This window comes from Brassica napus, chromosome C6 (assembly GCF_020379485.1).
Source record: "Brassica napus cultivar Da-Ae chromosome C6, Da-Ae, whole genome shotgun sequence".
Classification (NCBI taxonomy): Eukaryota; Viridiplantae; Streptophyta; class Magnoliopsida; order Brassicales; family Brassicaceae; genus Brassica; species Brassica napus.
Genome location: NC_063449.1, coordinates 44,222,280 through 44,243,685, shown reverse-complemented (window position 1 = coordinate 44,243,685; position 21,406 = coordinate 44,222,280). Strand labels below are relative to the sequence as shown.

Below are 21,406 nucleotides of genomic sequence, written 5' to 3'. Positions count from 1 at the left end.
TGTACTTCTAAAGTAAGATATTGACGCGGCTTGACTTGTGCAATGTGCATAATAATAATTAAAAGAAAATCTTACTGAAAGACCAAATAATTCCGGAAATAAAGGGTCATCATCACGTTAAAGCCGGCCCTTTTAGCCGACAATTCCAAGAACAAATTTTCCCTGGTGATCAAAAATTCTAGTAGATTGGATTTTAGTATTTTACCATCTGCATAGTTCTTAAAATATTTTCAAAATTTTACTTTTTAGTCTACAAATATTTTTATATATCTCTCTACAGGTAACAATCACTAAAAAACATTTGTATTTCCATTTTTCGAAGGAATAGAAAGGCAGCAGCTAAATAAAGAAACATCATAAACAAATAAGTTTGGATAGTCTTACCATAAGCATCTAAATGGGCAATATACAGAAAGCCCTGATGAAATGAATTTGGATTCATAGTTTATTCTAGTCTTTAAGCCCAATTTACATTGTAAGACTGCACTAGGGACCAGGCCTCTGAGAGCCCAGATGCTTATCCTATTTTAACATCGTTTCACATGTTTCATTTTATTTTGTTGTCATATTCATTTTTATGATACTAATTGAAGCGGTAAACCTTCGATGCGAGATACCAATCAAAACAATCATTATAACCGCTAAATCTACATTATTTTTATTTTTATACACATAAATATTTATTTGCACGGTGGTCAATGGTATATATTTCGAATATTTACCAAATTTCTAATTTTTTAATATTATATTTTAAAAGAAAACAATTTTAAAGTTAATTTAATTTATTTTTCATGTTTTAGATAAAATAAAAAATATATATAATGAAATATACATTTATATTTTAAATAAGCACGAATTTAATTAAATATTTTAAAGGTTTGTTCAAGTGCAAATGAAATATACATTTATATTTTAAATATATACGAAATTAATTTAATATCTAAGAGGTTTGTTTAATGAAAATGAAATATACATATTTATACTGTAAATAAAAAGACATGAGACATTTTACAATTTCAGAGAAAATATAAAAATATTTATTTGATGTTTTTTATAATAATTTAAATAATTAACATATTTATATAAAAATAAATTAAATAATTTCTAAGGGGTGGTCTAAATGAAAAAAATCACATATGAGATGATAGCTGATAACTTATGTTTTAATAATATAGATTTTAATACACGATTTGTTTTGATAATAAATGAATACATGTTTTTGTTTTGATAATAAATGAATTTTTGCAATTATATTCTAGATTAAACACATTAATATATGACTAGTTAATAAAACAGACATGAATTGAAATATTCAAATCTTTTCACTTCGGTATCTAAAATTAAGGCAAACTGGCGACTACATATTTTGGAAATTTTATAGATTTTAGAAATATTTTGTGGGACTAAAGAACACATTATGAGTATCCAAAATTCTATCGGAAAATTTAATATGTTATAATTAAAATGATTGCTTACAATTTGCTTCAAACTTACAAATATTCTCTTTACTTTAATTCATATAATATTGTGGTTTATTAATCAGATTATAGGATATTTTTTATTTGAATTATTAAGGAAAAGACAATAAAAACTTAAAATTAGGTTTATTATCATAAGAGTGTAATAATTCTAAGGGATAATTCTTATTTGTACTTTTATTTTTATAGTATAGATAACTAGTGTTGAACCCGCACATATATATGTTTACTTTTAAAATAATATTTAATATATAAAATAAAAAATAATATATATATATTTTTATATCAGTCTTTGGTTTCTATATATAAAATTATTTTAAAATTTATATATATTAAAATTTATTTTGATGAAATTGTATTAGTCATATTATTTTTGATGAAATTGTACTAGTTTTAAAAAAAAAAATATTTATGTGACTAAATTAAATTAGTTAATATTATATTTTGAATTTTTTATTTAATGTATTATATATCAATTTGTTGTTTTTGTTTGTACTATAAAAAACTAATAAAATGATACAGCTAATAAATTATTATTGATTTTGTTATATATAAAACATTAATATGATAATTTAAAAAATAATTAGCCAATACTATTTAATTTTAAAATTAATTACAGAAAAGTACGTAAAATTTGGCGTAGATTAAATATGGTAAGAAAATGAACAATAATAGTAAAATATAAATGTATTTGACTTTTACTGGAAATGTTATTGTTTAGATTTAAATTGTTTTTTAATAGAAAAAATATCACATATGAGTAAATTTAAGATATATTTTGTTAAATTTTTATTAGTGGTCTAACTTAGACTTTTTATGGTAGATAAAATAGTGATTATGTTTTAATAGATTAGACTAGATCTCGGGTTTTTGTTTTCATTTATTTTTATATAAATATTTTGTTTTCGATTCTAAATTGGTATATATTATAATATATATATAGGTCTATCAATTTTTAAAACATAATAAGTTTACGGTTTATTTTTTCATTGAATAGATTGTTTCAAACTTTCACATGTATTTGTATCTTCTTCTATATATATATTTCGGATTATTATTTCATTATTAAAATCGTAACTATATATATAAAGATTAGCAAAATATTGTTTATTGACATATTCAAAGATATTGTAACATTTCACAAATTTAGAAAGTTTTTAAAAAATTAAACTTTTCGCTTCATAGATTTCTATTATCGAGTAAATAATTAAACATTTAGTTTTTGTTTAATTTTTAAAATAAACTATATAGTTTAAAATTTGTTTTCGTTGGTTTAAGGTAGCAAAGATTAATCATTGTTTGATAATATGATTTATGTTATTTAAAAAAAAAATCTTTATAATTTTAAAAGTTAACATCGACAAATATTTAAATATTTAACATATGGAGATATAGTATTACAACATTAAATTATATCTATTTAATTTATATTTTCTATAAATCCAATGGATCATCTATTGTTTAAATCTAATTATTAATAGCCCAATAAAAATTTCTGGTACGCCCAAAATTTAAATGATAAAATTATAGATTAAATATAACATGATTTTCTATGAATATGTCAATTAGGTCTATTTTTTAAAAAATCACACATGAATCAAGGTTGTGACTTATGTTTTAATATATAAGATATATATAATTCTAGGGATACGAAGTTAATTAAGTTTAAGAATTAACAATTTATTTAGTTTGACGTTTAATTACTTAAATAAAGTATCGTTAGAATAAATTGAATTAGTAATGGACACGTACATTCATGTCGTTTACAAATGATTGTACTCAGCTTGTTAACCGGGAAGTGATTATTGTATTCAAACTATTTAATTACGAAAATTGTTTCACGCCTATAATGAACTTCAATGGATGACACGTAGTTGAAACGATGTATATTTTGTTTTCCTTCTATAAACTTTTGTTTATTGACCGGATCTTATACAACAAAACAAATAAAACAGACTTGTCTCTCTTCTCATTAAACCACGTCATCAGATAGTAGAGAGCAAATCTCGACACCTGTCAACACCTGGGTTGTTCTGTGTTTTTTTTTTCTTGGTTTTGTTTCTTATGTTGTCTGATACGGAAGTGTGAACTGGGCTTTATAGTATTTGTGCATGAAGCCCAGAGTGGAGCCCAGTCTTCTTCAAGCTGTCTCAACCCACAAGTGGTTTAGGGTTTTCTCCCATTTTCTTCTCGCGGGTCAAACTCACCGACGAAACCACAGTTAGGCTCAGATCGCCGTTCCGATATACATAACGCCTCAGATTTCCATAAATGCGTTCTTAACTTCGTTCTCCACGTTATTCCTCCACTTATTTCATTTGATTGCTTCAACATCAGGTAGGAGAGGGCAATTCTCAAGTATTGATTGCTTCAACCTCCTCCTTTAATAATTTTAAGCTTATCTGATGATTTTTATTTGCTTTGTTCCTATGTGTCAGAGAGTGTTCGTGGACAGATGCATCATGAGGTTGTAACGATGAGAGATCGGCAGGAGATTAAAGAGAGATATCCGAAATTGTTGAGTTAGACATTGAGGAGACAGAGTAAGAGATTCACGTCTAGCAACAAGAGAGATTTAGAAGAATATAGATGATAAGAGTCTGGCAATGGCGATTCTAAGCATGATAATATCACAGGAATAGCTCCCGTTGTGAAGTCGTATTCTTAATAACGCAATCTTCGATGTAATATTATCACAGGAATAGCTCTCGAGAAAGGCTTGCTCAGGTTCGACGTTCGTAGAGTTTTTATTTATTTCTAATGTAAGTCTGGTTTTCAAGAACTCTTACCGAGACTTCCTATTCTGTTTATTTTTTCCCGGCCGGTGTAGTATGCTTGCAGTATGTATAAAGAGGTCACATGACTGTCATCCGGAAGCGGTAGTGTAGAATTTTGAGCAGACCGCCGACTACCTCCTACTTCATCGCCGGGGTGCTATAGCTTCGAAGTTGTCTCACGGTTCTCTATTTACTTCACAATCCACAAATGGTTTTAGTCAGTTGTTTGAAATACTGATGCCTAATATTTATTTTATTCCCAGAATGCTTAGTTTGTTTGTATTAAGCAGGCGAGATTACAAGCGCTGGCCACAACAGTGAACGACGATCGGGGAGCACCTGTTTGGTTGCAGTTCAGCAAGTTCTACTCCAAAAGAACATCTAGAAGGGTTAGTGATGCCTACAGATGAGAATGAGAACAGAGTGCTTGATCCAAAGAATTCACAGAATATTGAAGGACACACTCTTCTTTATGCTGCATCAGAAAATGGGCGTTGATAAGTTATTCCAGAGATGTTGAAGCATATGGACCTTGAAACCGCATTAATTTCAGCTAAGAACGGTTTTGATCCCTTCCACATCACAGTTAAAAAACCATCTCGGTAAAGGAACTTTCAGATGTATCCAGTGGAAACTCAAGAACTTTGTTTTATCGTACAACTTCTTCTGACACAGACCTTGAATGTACTTGCAGACACATTGAAGATCTCTTGGACATTTCGGATCTGGCCATGAAAACAGATTTGTTGTGTGCAACTGCATTGCATATGGCCGCTATACATGCATGTGATGGTAATTCTCATTTACCTAAGAGAGCTTTTTTTTTTCTGATCAACCTAAGATAGCTAAAAACAATGGAAAAGCGCCTCTTGGGTCACTTTTTGTGCCTTGGATATATTACATATTACATATTTATGTGTGTGTGTTGATGTGTTTTGCGTAGGATTGGAATATGTTACGCAAAGACATTCAAGAACTGAAACCAACTTATCTAGCTGTAGTTCCAAGAGTATTTGAGACCATCCACGTAGAAATTCAAAAGGCTATTTAGACATGTTACCTGAGAATGAAACTTTTCTCCAATGTTCTCTACAAACAGTAAGCAACTTCATCGTTAGTAGCCTCTGTGAATCTCTGTTCACTTTCCTTCCTTTAGAAAAGATCTAAACGGATTTGACTGTGTTAATGTCTGGAAGAGGCTGGACCATTCTTGGATTGATGGTTCATTGGGTTGGAGAAGAAATAGATGAAGAGAGTTTAGAATATCACTAATTGTAGATGGATATGTTAAATTAATGGTACACTTGATGATTTCTTTTTGACAACAAAAGTTTTATTTTTAGCATGATCGCTGAATAAGCAACAATTAGGAATAACGAGATGATCTACAATCGCGCTTTACTTAGTGGAGGTTCAACACCAAAAAAAATGAAAGCTTTATGTATTATACTATTATCAAAAATATATGGACCCAAATAATATTGAAACAAAGCCACAGGTTCGTGGTGACATGCATTTTTTTTAAGGATAAGAAGGATTAAAATATTAGACAGCTTGGTGAATGGACTGATATAGTTTAAAAACACAGAGTATATTCATTAGATTCTACTGAATATTTATCAGGAAATTCTCTTAGTATCCTCAAAGTAACAAACAGTTACGGTGCAGTTAATAGTTGTCGACAACCCATACTATTAGATATCAATGGACAAACTCTAGAACCTAACACACTCTGAGAAAGCAGAGCAAGCAAATCTTAATCCATCGATAAGCCAGCTCAAATATATTATATGACCTTATTCCAAAAACATCTCTGCTTCACTCTTTGACAAAAAAACACAGGTCCCACTCTCCAATGACACAACTAAACTAAACCAAGTTTCTAAAACATATGTCCCACTCTAGAATAAGCTCAAATAACAATATAACAATTTTCATAAACTTTAAGATCAATAATTTTTTTTTAAACTACTTCTATTAATAATACATCCAAATATGATTACAACATCATCCAGTCTCCAGGAAACTGCATAAAAAACTGGATTCAACAAAACTATAAACTATATACTAAAGCGAGTAAACCAAGTGGAAAGTAAAGAGACTGTAGTAGGGCACCTATTCAATGACGAGACAAAATGTCCAGCTTGGCTCTAATCTGGCGAGAGATGTCATCAACCAGAGCAGAGGCCGGACGCGAGATTTGAGAGTGTAGCCTTGCATTCCTCCCTCTCCAAATGAAGTACATGGAAGCTTAGAGTGCAAGTTTGATGATGAGAGATGTATTACCGTCTGCCACCGGCATTTTAGCCCATCTAAGTCCTGCCTCGAACTGAGCTGGAGGAGAAAGACGGCAGCGAGAGTAGAAAAAGACTAGACCTGAATACTGAAACTGCAAATGGAAAATATGTGTCGTCTCATTCTACTGCTTGACCACAGAGGAGGCAAGTATTCATAATTGACACGACCCACGACTTCAATTTATCTCTCTTGGGGAGCCTATCACGTGCCAAAACCCATATGAGAAATGTGTGTTTTGGTATGTGACCCTTGAATCAAACTGCATCATGCCACTCAACTAGCGAAGCCTGATTGTATAGATAATTCCACATCTCAAAAGTAGAAAAAGAATCAGTAGTAGTGCTTTCAAAGGTAACAATCATCCCCTGATGAGTTTATAATAGATTCATGGGATGGGAGCCAACAGATGTGAACAGGAGCCAAATTAGTTTGAGTCCAAGAACTCTATTCCAATCACTGAAATGCCTGAGCCCAAGACCCCCACATCTCTTAGAGGTACATACAGACTCCCACACCACTTTAGCCCCTCGAGCTCCCCTAGGCACTCCCTTCCATATGGTAGGGTTACATAACTGTTCCAACCTTTTCAAACAGCCTTTTGGCAGCAAAAAAAAGAAAAACACATGACACCAACCATAATTTTCAAGCCTTAGACGGTGACGCTTCAGGCACATATGTTGCTGTCACTTACAGTAAAACAATAAACTAAACAAATGTCCACCATGAAAAATTTCTACCACTTCCATGAAGAAATCGATACTGGCGCATCCAGCCGAATATCAAATACATCAACTACATTTCAAATATAACAAGAAACTGCAAAAAACAAAAAATATTACACATGTGATTAACTGAAATGACAAACAACCCGCGCGTAGGAAAAGCAAATTATTTAATATTCATGCGAGATTCAATATAAATAAAGCCACAAAAATACAACACCATATATTACTCTAAGATACAAACCATGCCCTCATTCATCGACCCCAAAATATAAACACTTTCAAAACACTAACTCCCGGTAAAGACCATACCAATTTAAACACTTTTTAAACATGCAAAACCTTTCAACTGCACTCCACTACATACACTCCTAACAACTAAATATCAAAACACAAGATTTTGAAAACTAAATCAAACAAATATTCGAACCCAGCGCGTAGCACCGGAATACCCCTAGTATAAAATAAAACAGTCACTTAAATAATAACATACATGAAAATGAAAACAGATCTGGTCTTGGTTCCGCTGATAGTTTCAAAATCAATAAAGCTTGAGAGAGAAGAGAGAGAAAGTAGATTTGGTCTTGGTTCCGCTGAGCGGCCGGCGCGTCTGCACGCATGCCGTCGTCGGAACCAAGGTCCGTCCGTTTAAAAGTTATCCTAGTGCCTCTCCTTCGTATCCTCCCACCACTTTCGCCTTGTCCGAGCTGTGGCTCCGGCCTAATCCATGGTGCATGGCGGTTTGTTGTTTGGAGTGAAGACATGGTCGTGGGGAAGGTTTTCTGCGGTGGAGAGGCGGCTCGTTTAGATCAAGGTTCCACTCCAGGAGGGGGAGGCTTTTACAGCTCCGTCGTCGTCGGTATTCTCCGGGAGGTGGAGGCTCCTTTTGCTCTGCCGCCGCCGGTTCAGTTTTCGGGAGGGAGAGGCTTACCTAGCTCTGTCGTCGCCGTCTTGTCTCCGGAGGGTGGAGGCTACCATAGCTCTACGCTGCCGGCTTGGAACCCGTAGAAAGCTTGGGTGTTAGCGGTGAAAGTTAGGTTTGGTTGTTGTTCTTGTTGGCTCGGGTGGACATTAGATAGATCGGATGAGATCTTAGAAAAAGATGAAGCTCTCCGTGGATGATACCGCCGACAAGAGAAGATAGGTTAGGTTGTGGTGACGGGACTTATTCCCGAGAGAAGAGTGGGTGGTCCTGATGAGAGCGCGGTATGTCCGATGACGCTTTCGGTGGAAGACCACCGGAGAGGAAGGCAGTTGATGCGGGTTATGAGATCCGGCGAAACGAAGGTACGGTGAGGTGGCTCCGGCGGTGTTTTCGAGGTGGAGACGGTCAGGTCGAGGCGGTTTGCGACGCGTGTCGATCCGAAGGTGTAGATGCTTCCACGTGTTCAGCAGCCAGCCTCCTTGACGCGTGCTTTCCAGCCGACGTCGTTTGGGTTTGTATGGTTTGGGCCGCGGACCCGTTTAAGCGTTTAAATTGTAGCCGGTAGGCTTTTGGACTTCTAACCATTTTGATTATGTATTTGAGCCTTGTGCCTTGTATTCTGGGCTTAGCCCGATTTTATTATTTAAAAAAAAAACACTTGGTGGAAAAAAAAAAATGAAAACAGTCGCTGTGGTTGGCCCGAGAAGTGGTTATTGGTTACAGCCTCATTTTATAAATAAGGTAGGACCGAATCTTTAGCGGACCAAAACCTAAAATCCTCTAGGCTATATTTGTAAAGTGATTTTGCCACATGTTCTATCTACAATCATTTTTACAAAAAATACGATGACATGACTAACAAGATTGATGACATGGCTTATAGTTAATATGACATGGACAATTACATTTATTACTGACATATATTTTTGGTACACTTTATAGGATATGACAATAACTAATACTTTACATTTAATGTTGATTTATATTTTTGTTAAACTTCTTAAAATAAAGTAATAATTCATAAATCATCACTAAAATAAATATATTGAAATATGCATTATAATTTTCGAAATACATTATTTAATTGTATTTTTGTAATTATACAATTTTTATAACTAATATTTTAAAAAAATTCTACATCTTTTTTAAAAAAAATAATAAATTGTTAATCGTAATTTCATTAGTTTCTTTTAGATATCTACAAATTTTATAAATATTGTTTAGTTATAATTTTTAATAACTATACAATTTTTATATGATTTTTAGTAATTTTATACAAGTTGATTTAATACATTTAATCCCCTAAACTATATTTGCGAAGTGATTTTGCCACAAGTCCTATGTACAATCATTTTTACAAAAAAAAATGATGACATGACTAACAAGATTGATGACATGACTTATAGTTAATATGACATGGACAATCACATTTATTACTGACATATATTTTTGGTACACTTTATAGAATATGACAATAACTAATACATTACATTTAATATTGATTTATATTTTTTTTAAACTTCTTAAAATAAGGTAATAATTCATAATCATCACTAAAATAAATATATTGAAATATGCATTATAAATTTCGAAATACATTATTTAATTGTATTTTTTATAATTATACAATTTTTATTACTAATATTTTCAAAATTTTCTACATCTTTTTTAAAAAATTAATAAATTGTTAATCGTAATTTCATTAGTTTCTTTTAGATATCTACAAATTTTATAAATATTGTTTAAATATTGTTTAGTTATAATTTTTAATAACTATACAATTTTTATATGATTTTTAGTAATTTTATACAAGTTGATTTAATACATTTAACCAAAATAAATAGATAAAAAATTTATCTAAGATTCAAATTTTAAATATATTATATATATATATTATTAAATGTAATTTAAAATAAACAAAATTATTTTTTCTTAATTTTATGCTTAAATAATCAATTTTATATTAAATATTAGTCAAAAATAATAAAATATATAATATTAATAAATTTTATTTTAAATATAATTTAATTTTAAAAAAATTTATCAGTGCACATGGTGCAGGAAAACATCTAGCGAGTAACTAAACTTTGGGAAAGTTCTATTAAATTCTCATTAGTAACAGAAAATAGTGGCAGACAGCAATCCGTCAAATCAGGTTTTACACTTCTCTTAATTCAAAAAGTTAACTCATTTTTATTATTATTTTAAGCTATTTATGCCAATGCTTGTGCTAATTAGGCAAACAAAACTTGTATTCTGTGTATCTGAGAATGAAGACCATCTCTTATGTATCAATATTTTCTTTAAAATAAAAAATTCTATAATAAAGATAGAGTTTATACTAATATATTTTTTAAAATAATGTTCTTTGAAATATAAGGTAAAAGTAGAAATTGCTCGTTGCTGTCAGAAATATAGAAAATATAAATTTTATTTTATAAAAGCTAAAAATAAAAATAAATATAGAGAATATAAATTTTCAGCCATCATACTTATCATATCTAGATATCAGAATAGACTCATCATGGATACATAAATTTAAAGTTGTTTTGTAATATTGTTATTTATTGAACATGGCCTACATGTCTAATGATTTGGTTCGCCGAATTTATATTGAGCATTTGATTGTCGTCCGATCACGACGTGGAAGACTTTGTACAAGATTTAACATTTTACAAGTTTTTTCAAATAATTTTGGTGATATATAGTCAAATATATTAATTAGTTTTATTAATATATTTTTTGTTAAGTGAGTGATAAACGAAGAATATAAAAGAAAGTCCACACAAATATATAGGATATAAGATCGACAATGGACCCAAAAATTAAATATGGATAGCGAGACATCATTATGTTAGGAGTGAATAAACTAACTTGCAAATATTGACAAGAAAAAAGTCAAAAACAATATGTTATAATTACCAAGGAAAATATATCAGAATAGTGGAATGAGAAATAATTCAATTTTTATGATTAAAATAACAGAATAATTGAACACAAATCATATTGTTTGTGGAAAAACTGATCAACGGGTTGGTATGTCCGAGAACCAATATCATATAAAGTAGGAACTTTGGAATTATTTTCGTTTAGTAGGTAGAAATTTATTAGAATTATTTTTAGTGACAAATAAATTAACTAAAATTTCGAGATGGAACTTTTAGTCCTATGTTTAAATCAATATTAAGATCACTTCGTTTGGTTAACTTAAAACTATACAAAAATAATGAGAAAACAGAAATGGTAAACAATAAACATGATTTTAAATCATCTAATTGTTGGAAAACAAAATTCATCTAATTATATATATAAAAAAAATCCATCACTGTTCTGACGGCAGGATACTTTATACGTGTCTATTAACAATTAGCTCAACAAGCTCACTTATTAAAAAAAATCTTCTATCGCCGTTCCTTTCACCGGTCGATTAAACACCCCCTTTAAACACGGGCCTGAAAAAACCTCTTCCCTTTGTCACTCTCCTGTTTTTTTTCCTTCCCTCTCATCTCAATCATCGCCGGAACATAAAAATGTCCGAAGAATTCGCTGTCCGAGTGGAGCAAGGTCTCAAGCTCTCACGACGTATATACTACGGCAAAGGCATCGCTCCTCCCGTAGTCCCGGATCCTCAGTCCTCGCCGGAGAATTTTCTCCCGACGGCGATTACGGCTTACGCTTCAATCACAGATCCGGTGGCTGTTGATAACCCCGACGTCCCGAGCTACCAGCCGTACGTGCACGCACGTTGCGACCCGTCGGCGCTCGTGCCGCTTCAGATGCTCGGAATAGAGATGAGAGTAGATTGCTGGCTCGACACGGCGTTCGTCACCGTCACCGGGCGGTGGCGCGTTCACTGCGTTATGCCTAGTAAACGCTTTGACTGCTGCATCGCTGTTCCCACGGGGGAGAAGGTAAATTATTACAACAAAACGACAAAATATCTACTTTTATCTATCTTTGCCTTATATAGCATAACTTTACAGACTTGTATTTTCTTACTATCTTAATTATAAAAATGTTGCCAAAAATAAATAAGAAAATTCTAATATATTTTACACACTGAAATTTTGTTGAAAATGCATATTCTCTGTATATATTTGGTAACAGGGTACACTTTTAAGTGCTGAGATTGATGTTCTGAGCAATGAGAAGTCTTACAAGACCAAACTAGTTACAGAGGAAGAAGCTTCTGACATTGATAATGCCCACAAAGACAAAGAATCACGTTTTTTGAAGTCTCAAATCTATACTTTCAAGATCCCACATGTTTGTTGTTTAATCCTCTTTGCCTCACTTTTTTTTATTTGTTAATTATCTTGTTGATTGATGGTGTTATTGATAATATAGGTTAGTGGAGGATCAATCTTTTCGGTTAATGTGAACTGGTCACAGAAACTGGTCTACAAAGACGGCAAGTTTCATCTCAATGTACCTTTTAGATTCCCTGCTTATGTTACTCCCGTAGGCAAAGAGATTACTAAGCGAGAAAAGATTGTGTTGAACATGAATTCTTGTGTTAATGGTGGTGAAGTAGCCTGCAGTTATTCAAGCCATCCTTTAAAGGTATCGTTTTACATTTTCAGATTTGATCAAATTGATGTTATAGATTGTGTAATGCTGTGATTGTTCTCAGGTGATTAACCGTGAATCCGGTAAATTAAGCTGTGAGTATGAAGCTGAAGTACCTTCTTGGTCAAGGGTTGATTTTGATGTTTCATTCAATGTGAGAACTTCTTGATTCTCTGAGGCATTTTATACTACTCCCTCTGTTTATATGATATTTTACCTCCATACACAATTTTTTTTAAAAAAAAAATACTTTTTTTTCTCAAAATTATCAATAAAAATGTAATTTAAAATAATTAATTTAATTATAAATAAAATAATTGAAATATAATTGGTTACACAGTTTTTAAAAATAAAATCAAAGTTGCATAAATATGTAAAACATTGTGAAACAACAAAACCTCCCTAAAACATTGTATATATTGAAATGGAATTTAAGATTTGATATATGTTTCCTTTCACAGGTTTCCTCTGGTGATCTGAGTGGTCATGTTTTGGTTAAGTCTCCATCTCCATGGGATTCAGATGACAGAGGGATGTTCTGTTTGTACCTATTCCCTGGAACCACCAAGCATAAGCAGGTTTGTTCTTACAACTTTGGGATATCACTAAATAATGATGACATTATTAATGCACTGCATGTTATATGTAGATTTTCAGACGAAGGGTTGTGTTTGTGATCGACATAAGTGGAAGCATGAAATGGAAGCCGCTCGAGGATGTAAAGAAAGCCTTATTAGAGTCTTTGGCTAAGCTAGAACCTGAAGATGTGTTCAACATAATCGCCTTCAATGACAACATTGTAGAATTCTCAACTAAGATGGAGTTTGCAACTGATGAGACTATCTCTGCTGTGACTGAATGGCTAGATAGTAATTTAATTGCAAGTGGTGGAACAAACATGTTACTTCCCCTGATACAGGTCCTTGTCTAAAATCTCTGTTACTGTCTGATCTCTTTATCTCTTCACAAGACATAAGTTAAGAGTCTTCTTGTGTTTTTTGTTTTATTAGGCAATGAAGTTGCTTGAAGGAAGCAAGGTTGGAGTGCCTCTTGTATACCTGGTCACTGATGGATCTGTTGAAAACGAGAGAGAGATATGTAATGCCATGAAAGAATGTTGTAGTGGACACGAAAAATCGATATCTCCTAGGATATCTACCTTTGGCATTGGTAAGTAAAAAGGTTACTCTCTTCTTTTACTTGCTTCCTTGCTTCCTTGCTTCTCTCATGTAGGTATCAACATCTTGCAGGTTCTTTTTGCAACCATTACTTCTTGCAAATGCTAGCACGGATAGGGAATGGTTACTATGATGGTACAAACAACACAGGTAATTATATTCCCCATTGGTATATTCAGAACCAAGGATCAGGAAACTAAAAACGTTTCTTAAATGATAAACCTAGCCAGATTCATTTGAGCATCAGATGAGTAGACTATTCGATTCTGCTTCTAATACCATCGTAGCCAATACTACTTTTGATGCTCTCAAACTCCTACGCTCAGTTGAGGTACTTAAACAACTTACAATACAATAATCTAAGTTCTTTGAGTTTTTTCTTGACTTTCTCTTTCTCTTTGCCAGCTGTTTCCTTCTCAGATTCCAGACATAACGCTTGGTCAACCATTGATCTTGTCTGGAAGATACAAAGGACAGTTCCCTGACGAAGTTGAACTCAGAGGCACACTGGCTGATATGAGCTGTTTTACTATTGAGTTAACAGTGGAGAAAGCTAAAGACATTCCTCTAGACAAGGTCACTTCAATACTATTGTATAACCTAGAAATTGTAAGAAACACAACATTGACTCTCTCTTTGCCTAACCTTTAGGTTCTTGCGAGGAGACAAATCGATGAACTCACTGCTCAAGCTTGGTTCGAAGACAAGAAAGAGCTACAAGACAAGGTGCATAGAGATTGTGATTTTGTCATTTTTTTGTTCAATCTTTTTTCCTTAACTAATCCATCTTATCAGGTCACGAGATTGAGTATACAAACAGGGTTTCCTAGCGAATACACGCAGATGATTTTATCACTCAAGGACAATGACGAAGAGAAGACTATAGAGAGACCAGTTTCAATCAAAGAGATTCTTAGGAACCCATCATACCAAATCCACAAGCAGATGAGCAGGAACATCGAGAGAACGAGTTTGCTTGGGAAACAAGGTTTTGGGTTTGGTAACTTGGCTGCCACGTTAAAGAACTTGCCGCCGTGGATGGAGGAGCCTAAAGAGCCGGAAGGAGCAGAGATTCTGATAAGAGCAGCGTCAGGAGTGGTGGATAGAGTATGCTGTATGTGTTGCTTGCAGTGCCTTTCTAGGGTTAGCGATCAGTGCACCATTGTCTTCTCTCAGATTTGTGCTGCATTGGCTTGTTTCCAGTGTCTTGGTTGCTGTTTCGAAGTATGTGGATGTCTTGACCTCTAAGAAAGCAGATCACTGTTAAGGAGATAAAAAAAAATATACTCAAGAATATTTTAAGGAGATTGTAAAATTCAATAATGAATTTACAATCTTTGCAAAGGCTAAAATAATATAATGTAGTAGTGTGTGTAATATATATATGTGTAATCACGTACTAAAATTAGAGTTGTAATGTAAGTGACGTTCGAAAATAAAAGGGTAAATGTATTTGACTATTGTCATCATCACCTATATTACTATGACAAAATTTCTTCATTGTCAATAAAAGCTAGTTGTATCATTGTATGTGTATGAAAAAGGTGAAAACATTGAAAGGTGAGTGACAACGTCACCCTATGAATATGTAGTCACCACGAACACCAAAGCATGTCCGTTGTTTACTTTTACTAAGCTCTTACGACCAAAAGCCTCCAAAAAACGATCAGACAGAGTGATTTTGATGGGTCAAGAATCAGTTGTTCCGAATTATGCCTCTGATTTTAAATCATGTATTCGTTACAAAAGATTACCATATGCACACACAAAATAATAATAAGAAAATAAATAAATAATAATAATAATAATAATAAGAATAGCAGTTTGTTATTTTACTTTTTTGAATGATTAACAAGTTCTAAATCAACGTTCATATGCATTTTTCTAAAGAGAAGTTCAAACAAAATTTTAACTTTCATTAGACATCTTTCAACAGAAATTGAACATATGACCCCTTAGGCTTTTATTAGATGATCAAAAAGTTTGACCCAATAGTCTAATTCTTCGTTGGTAAATGGTAACAATTCAATATAGGTGATCGTTCATAGAAACTGTAAATTTGAATCCATCTGTAAGATATACGGAGTATCTTGTTAGTAAGCTCAATTACTTTACATTTGTAAAATAAATATTGGGAAGAGGATTACAATGTGAGACAGAGTACATATCCAGATTAACATTCTGTGCTCTGTCCCAAAGACGACGAAGAACAAGTACCAATACACCAATAGACAGTAAACAATCAACCCACCATAAATTATTTTCTTACGTATTAACAATGGCATTCAACTGTAAACTTCGACTAGAGAGACAAACATATTTCGGATCCAACGAAAAAGATGACTGTCAAAATAATAGTGTACATCTGTTACAAAAATAATAATAATAATAGTGTACAGTAGTAGATCTATTGGTAAAAGATAAGGGGTTTTTCTTCTTTTTTTCCAAAGGGCATTGAAGAAGGGAGAGTTGAATAGATTGAGAAAGGATGCGGAAGAGATAAAACATTCCCAAAATAGAAAGTTTTGATTTCACTAATGGAAAGGTTATGAAACAAAGAGTCATCGTCATGCTCACACTCCATGTGCCTGCCCACATCTTCTTTTCTTCTCATCTCGATGTGTGTCTCTCTAGAGTCTAGTTAACTAATTTAAACCAACTTGACAATTATTTGACCATCTTCCAATAATACTAACTATTGAAATTTACGAAATCAAATCTGATAATCCTTTTTTAATGAAATTTGAAATTTATTGATCACTCAAAGGCCTCATTTACAAAAGAATATGAATATAAATGAGATATAAACTAAAAAATATGAAGGCAAAACTATAAGGACCAAAAAGAGAACTTCAGAGGAGTAAACGAGGTCTAAGAGCATCTTCAAAAAGACTCTCTATTATAGAGTCTATATTTGAAATTTCAAGGTGTTTTTCTCTAAAACCAAAACTTCAAATTTAATTTCAAAATTATTTGTAATTTACACTATGCTCTTTATATTTGTTATAATTAATATAAATCCATAAAACTTTTATAGATAACTAGCACATATATAAAAATATTATAGTGATATTAATTAATAAAATCTTATACTAAAATATAAAATTATAAATAAAAATACATAATTAAATATTAAACTACAAGCAAAATACTATTATTACATAAAATTATTTTCTTAATGCTTAATTTTCGGTAACACAAAATTTGTTTGGACAATATTTTAGAAGTTTCGGAGAAAATTTACTAGACTATTTAGTGTTATTATAATATTTAAATTTTTGTAATAATTATATCTTCATGTATCTTCCTAAAAATATTTCTATTAAGTTTCTTTTATAATATTCTTATTGTCTAATTCTACTTTTAAAATATTATAAATCTTATTTATTTTTATTTTTTTAAATTATGTGTAAAATTTAAATTTATAAAAATAAATTTGAAATATTTAAAATATACAAAAGTTTTAAAGATTAAAACTATGAATGAGAAAATACTTAAGAATCATAAATGTGAGGTATAATTAATTATAAAGACCAAGATGCAACTAAAAAGATGAAACTTTAAATTTAGAGTTTTGAGTAGTGAAACTTGAAATATGAAGTTTTGAGTAATAAAAATATGAAGTTTCACTTTTTAAAACTCTAAATTTGAAGTTTTAAAATTCATTTTTGGAGAGCAAAAAACTCTATACTTGAAGTTATAAAGTTTCTTTTGGGGATACTCTGAGTCTCACTCACTTCGATCCCTCCAGTTTGTGAGGATATTTATACTAACTATTGAAATTTATACGAAATCAAATCTGATAATTTTTTTTGTGTTTTAGTTCTGATAATCTTTCAGTTCGCAGTAATAAACTATCACAATAATCTTTCAGTTCACAGTAATAATCTTTCAGTTTTTGCATTTTTTTAAAAAACTAAAAAACTACCATAAAAGAGGTGATTTGGTAAATGGATGGAACAAATTAACAAACTATTGTTAAGCAAAAAAAGAAGAGAGTAACAAACCATATAGGTATATGTAGAACTGTGTGACAGTTGGTACTTTGATAAACAGTATATTAGCGTGTTACGTATGAGATAGTGAATAACAACATATAACGTTAATAGATTTAGATTTTGTTTTCGAAAACTTACCGTCATACAAAGTATATTAGTTCTAATTCCATTGCCAACCGGTGTACAAGTTATTCTCTATCAATTATACGGCTTGAGTTTGGAAACTTTGGATTTTTCTTTTGTAAAGGGTGTTTAACTATTCAAATATTGGTATATACATATTATATGGGAGTTTCATATTTTGGGGATTATTAATGCTATATCTTTTATATACTAAATCACAAATCACTTGAGCAATCATATTCTGACACATGTCATTATTTAAAAAAAAATTAACAAAATTTTTAAAACAAAAAGTTATATCCCGTTCTTTTTATTAAAAAATTGAAGAGAACTGCAAAAATTAGTTTCCTATTTTTTCTGTAACTTCCAGTCTACCACTATCAAACCACACGTTTGAAAATTCAGCAGCTTCTAATATCTGTATCATCTCTGTATCTTCTATATAACATTCAATTAACTATTTTTTCTTCTATATTTTCTCTCACGTTTTCTTCTATATAACATTCAATTAACTTTTTATTTGAGTTTTCAGTGTGGAAAAGATCTTTATTATTCATTCTTTTTCTTTGTTTCCCTGGAAACAATATTGTAATTCTTTCTTCATAATTCAAGTGTAAGATTTTATACATCTATTTTGTAGTTTGATTTTTAACAAAATGATGAAAAACAGAGTTGTTTCACAGAGTACTGCACGGACATGAAATTATTCTCAAGGTAAAAAGTTATTCTTTCTTTTTTTGTAAACCGAAAAAGCCATTCTTGTGGGAAAAGATAAACACATTTACATTTAATATTATGATATCCCAAAGTCTATTTAAATAGATGAAACTTAGTTTTGTATGCATTTTTATAGCAAAAAGATAGAAGTCAAGCTTTCGTATATTATTTTTACATATGTGAACCTCCCTAGAGAGAGCAAATTTCAATTTGTTTACCTGCACACACATTAGCTCTATAAAAAAAAATACTATTCTACCAATAAAAATTTCTGCAGATCCATAAATCAAATATAAAGCGTGTGTGCAGGTAAGCATTCATTTAAGAAATTTCTATCACATTTTACATAGGTTTAGAAAATATGTAACTAAATAATAGTAATTGATTTTTATATGTTTATAGCCATTACAATTTATGATCAGATCATTTGTTGACCCGTGCGTAGCAGGGGGGTTATACTAGTTTCATATATATTTCATAAAATACACTATTTTGGGGATTTTTCATTTTTAGGGCCAAATCTCCTACAAAGATAAGTAAACACATGGAAGGTGGAAAAACTCAAAACATGGTGGAATGGTGTTTTCGAGCGACCACCAATACTCAAGTTTGTAAAAAAAAAAAACATGGGTTGATAAGTCACAACTCACAACCAGAAAGCAACCAAAACAAGAGAGAGTAGTTAATTAACCCACAATATGAAAAAAAATAAGATAGATCCATGGTGTAATTTTAGTCGTCTAATGGCACGTGAGTATATATATATATGAATTGTTTACAAGGTGTTATGTTTTATGGTGTAGAAATGACGGTGAAAGTGGTTTTTAAGAAATGACGGTGAAACAAAGTGTCAAAGGCAATAAAAGTTTGGAAAGTCTTGAAAAGAAAAACTTAATTACACTCAGGAAATTGCATAAGATGACGTATTGGAAAATCTCTCGCCCTCCCTCTAGGCGGAAAGAGAGGTATATTACTATAATATCGGGTCATTGTTTCAGTAATGTATGGATCCACCAGCTTATCGTGTATGGAATACTCGGCTTTGCACCTATTTTCTTATTGTAATGCATATCCAAATATCTTTAGAATCGATCTAAAAATTATATTAAGTAGTTCTTTTTAAATGTCTTGTTTAATTACACACACCGTTAAATATCTTGTGAAGTAAAAACGGTATTTATTCTCAGTATATAATATGATTAGATTACTTTGACCACAAGATACATGTTTTTTCGTACGCTGACGACTTGCATGACGATCATCATGTGTATATAATTATATATGCAGTACATTGCTACTTTTTCATGAGTCATAGTACGTTAATTATACTTCCAGTAGTTTTATAAACTACATATTTATAATTGAAAAAAATGAATTGACTACATATTTATAATTCAGATGCCTTACACGTGTTCTGTTTAAAATCACAAAGACATCTCAAAACCTCGCTTTTTGTTGTTAATCACTGCTAGCAAATGTTTAAGGCAACGTATCAACCATATAAACCACATATTCAATACAATAATAACTGTTTAAGTGGTCCCAAATCCATCATTGTCCACATTTTCCTCCCATATGGGCCATATCTATACTAAAGTATACCATTTATAAGTTGCAATAACGGTAAGAGCAGCATTATAGCTGGCTCTTAAATTGGTTTGTTAACCTATTTAGAATTTAAAAAAATGAAAAATAGAAATAAATCTAAGACACGTCTCTTAATCAAAAGAAGGAAGAAACGTATCTTCATCATCGTCCTCTTCCATCTGCCATGTGATCTCTACACTACAAGAAAACATAACTTTAACGACTACAATATTAGTAGCTAGTTGGTCGTAAAGTGGACATTACGACCAATTAACTTCGAAAATAGATTAATCGTTAGAAGCTGGTCGTAATTAATTGTTAGAGGCACATTGGTCGTAATATTACGACTAGACACATTAGAGGTAAATTGGTCGTAACCTTACGACCAATTTACCTCTAATGTCGATGTTTATTAGTCGTAAGGTAACGACCACTTTACATCGACTGTAGATGTTCATTGGTCGTAAATTTGACCAACTTTATTTATTTATTTTCGAATTTTGTATTTATTTATGAATTTTATATATTAATCAAAATCAAATATTTAAATTTAGTTTGATTTAATTTTTTAAATTTTGATAAAATTAAAAAAACTATCTAACATCCGTAAACATAATAATATCTATAATATAAAACATTCAAAATACAAATTAATTAAAACCGAAAAAACTAAGCATTAAGGTTTATTTCGTCGAAGAAGTCGGATGATGTGCCGGAGGTAGAAGCTGATAGATCCGACTGTCCAAGAAAGGTACTCCCGTAAGAGTTTCTAGGCGCAAGGTTCCTAAGTCTCTTTCTACAGCCAACCATAGCAATATCGTCAATCTGAAAAAAAAAAAAAAATAGATGGTTATAAACAATTCAAATTTTTTATATAAAAATAATCTAAACCAATTCTAATTCCATCATAATCTAACTCCATCATAATCTACTTCCATCCTAAACTAATTCCAAACCTAATCTAATCACCTAACTAACCACCTAAAACTAAAAAAAAAAACTTACCTAGAGAGAGAAGGGAAGTCGTTGTTAGA

At 31.4% G+C, this 21,406-nt stretch overlaps 1 protein-coding gene and 1 long non-coding RNA gene across 3 annotated transcripts; both read left to right on the top strand.

The window, feature by feature from the left end:
* The first annotated feature begins 3,430 nt into the window (after positions 1-3,430).
* On the top strand, positions 3,431-5,600 carry LOC106402860. 2 transcript variants are annotated; one of them, XR_001280855.3, is made up of 6 exons: positions 3,431-3,815; positions 3,917-4,205; positions 4,309-4,436; positions 4,546-4,857; positions 4,950-5,047; positions 5,199-5,600. It is a non-coding gene; the product is annotated as an uncharacterized LOC106402860 (long non-coding RNA). The 2 variants fall into 2 exon arrangements; XR_001280853.3 differs by having other exon boundaries at positions 3,533-3,815; positions 4,309-4,857.
* Positions 5,601-11,543: 5,943 nt separating this feature from the next.
* On the top strand, positions 11,544-15,407 carry LOC106406051 (inter-alpha-trypsin inhibitor heavy chain H5). The gene is made up of 12 exons (XM_013846646.3): positions 11,544-12,111; positions 12,308-12,466; positions 12,548-12,763; positions 12,834-12,923; positions 13,231-13,347; positions 13,419-13,688; positions 13,780-13,939; positions 14,020-14,097; positions 14,178-14,278; positions 14,353-14,523; positions 14,599-14,673; positions 14,743-15,407. The coding sequence occupies exons 1-12, from the start codon at positions 11,731-11,733 to the stop codon at positions 15,193-15,195; spliced, it is 2,271 nt and encodes a 756-aa protein (XP_013702100.1). The 5' UTR covers positions 11,544-11,730; the 3' UTR covers positions 15,196-15,407.
* Positions 15,408-21,406: the final 5,999 nt, after the last annotated feature.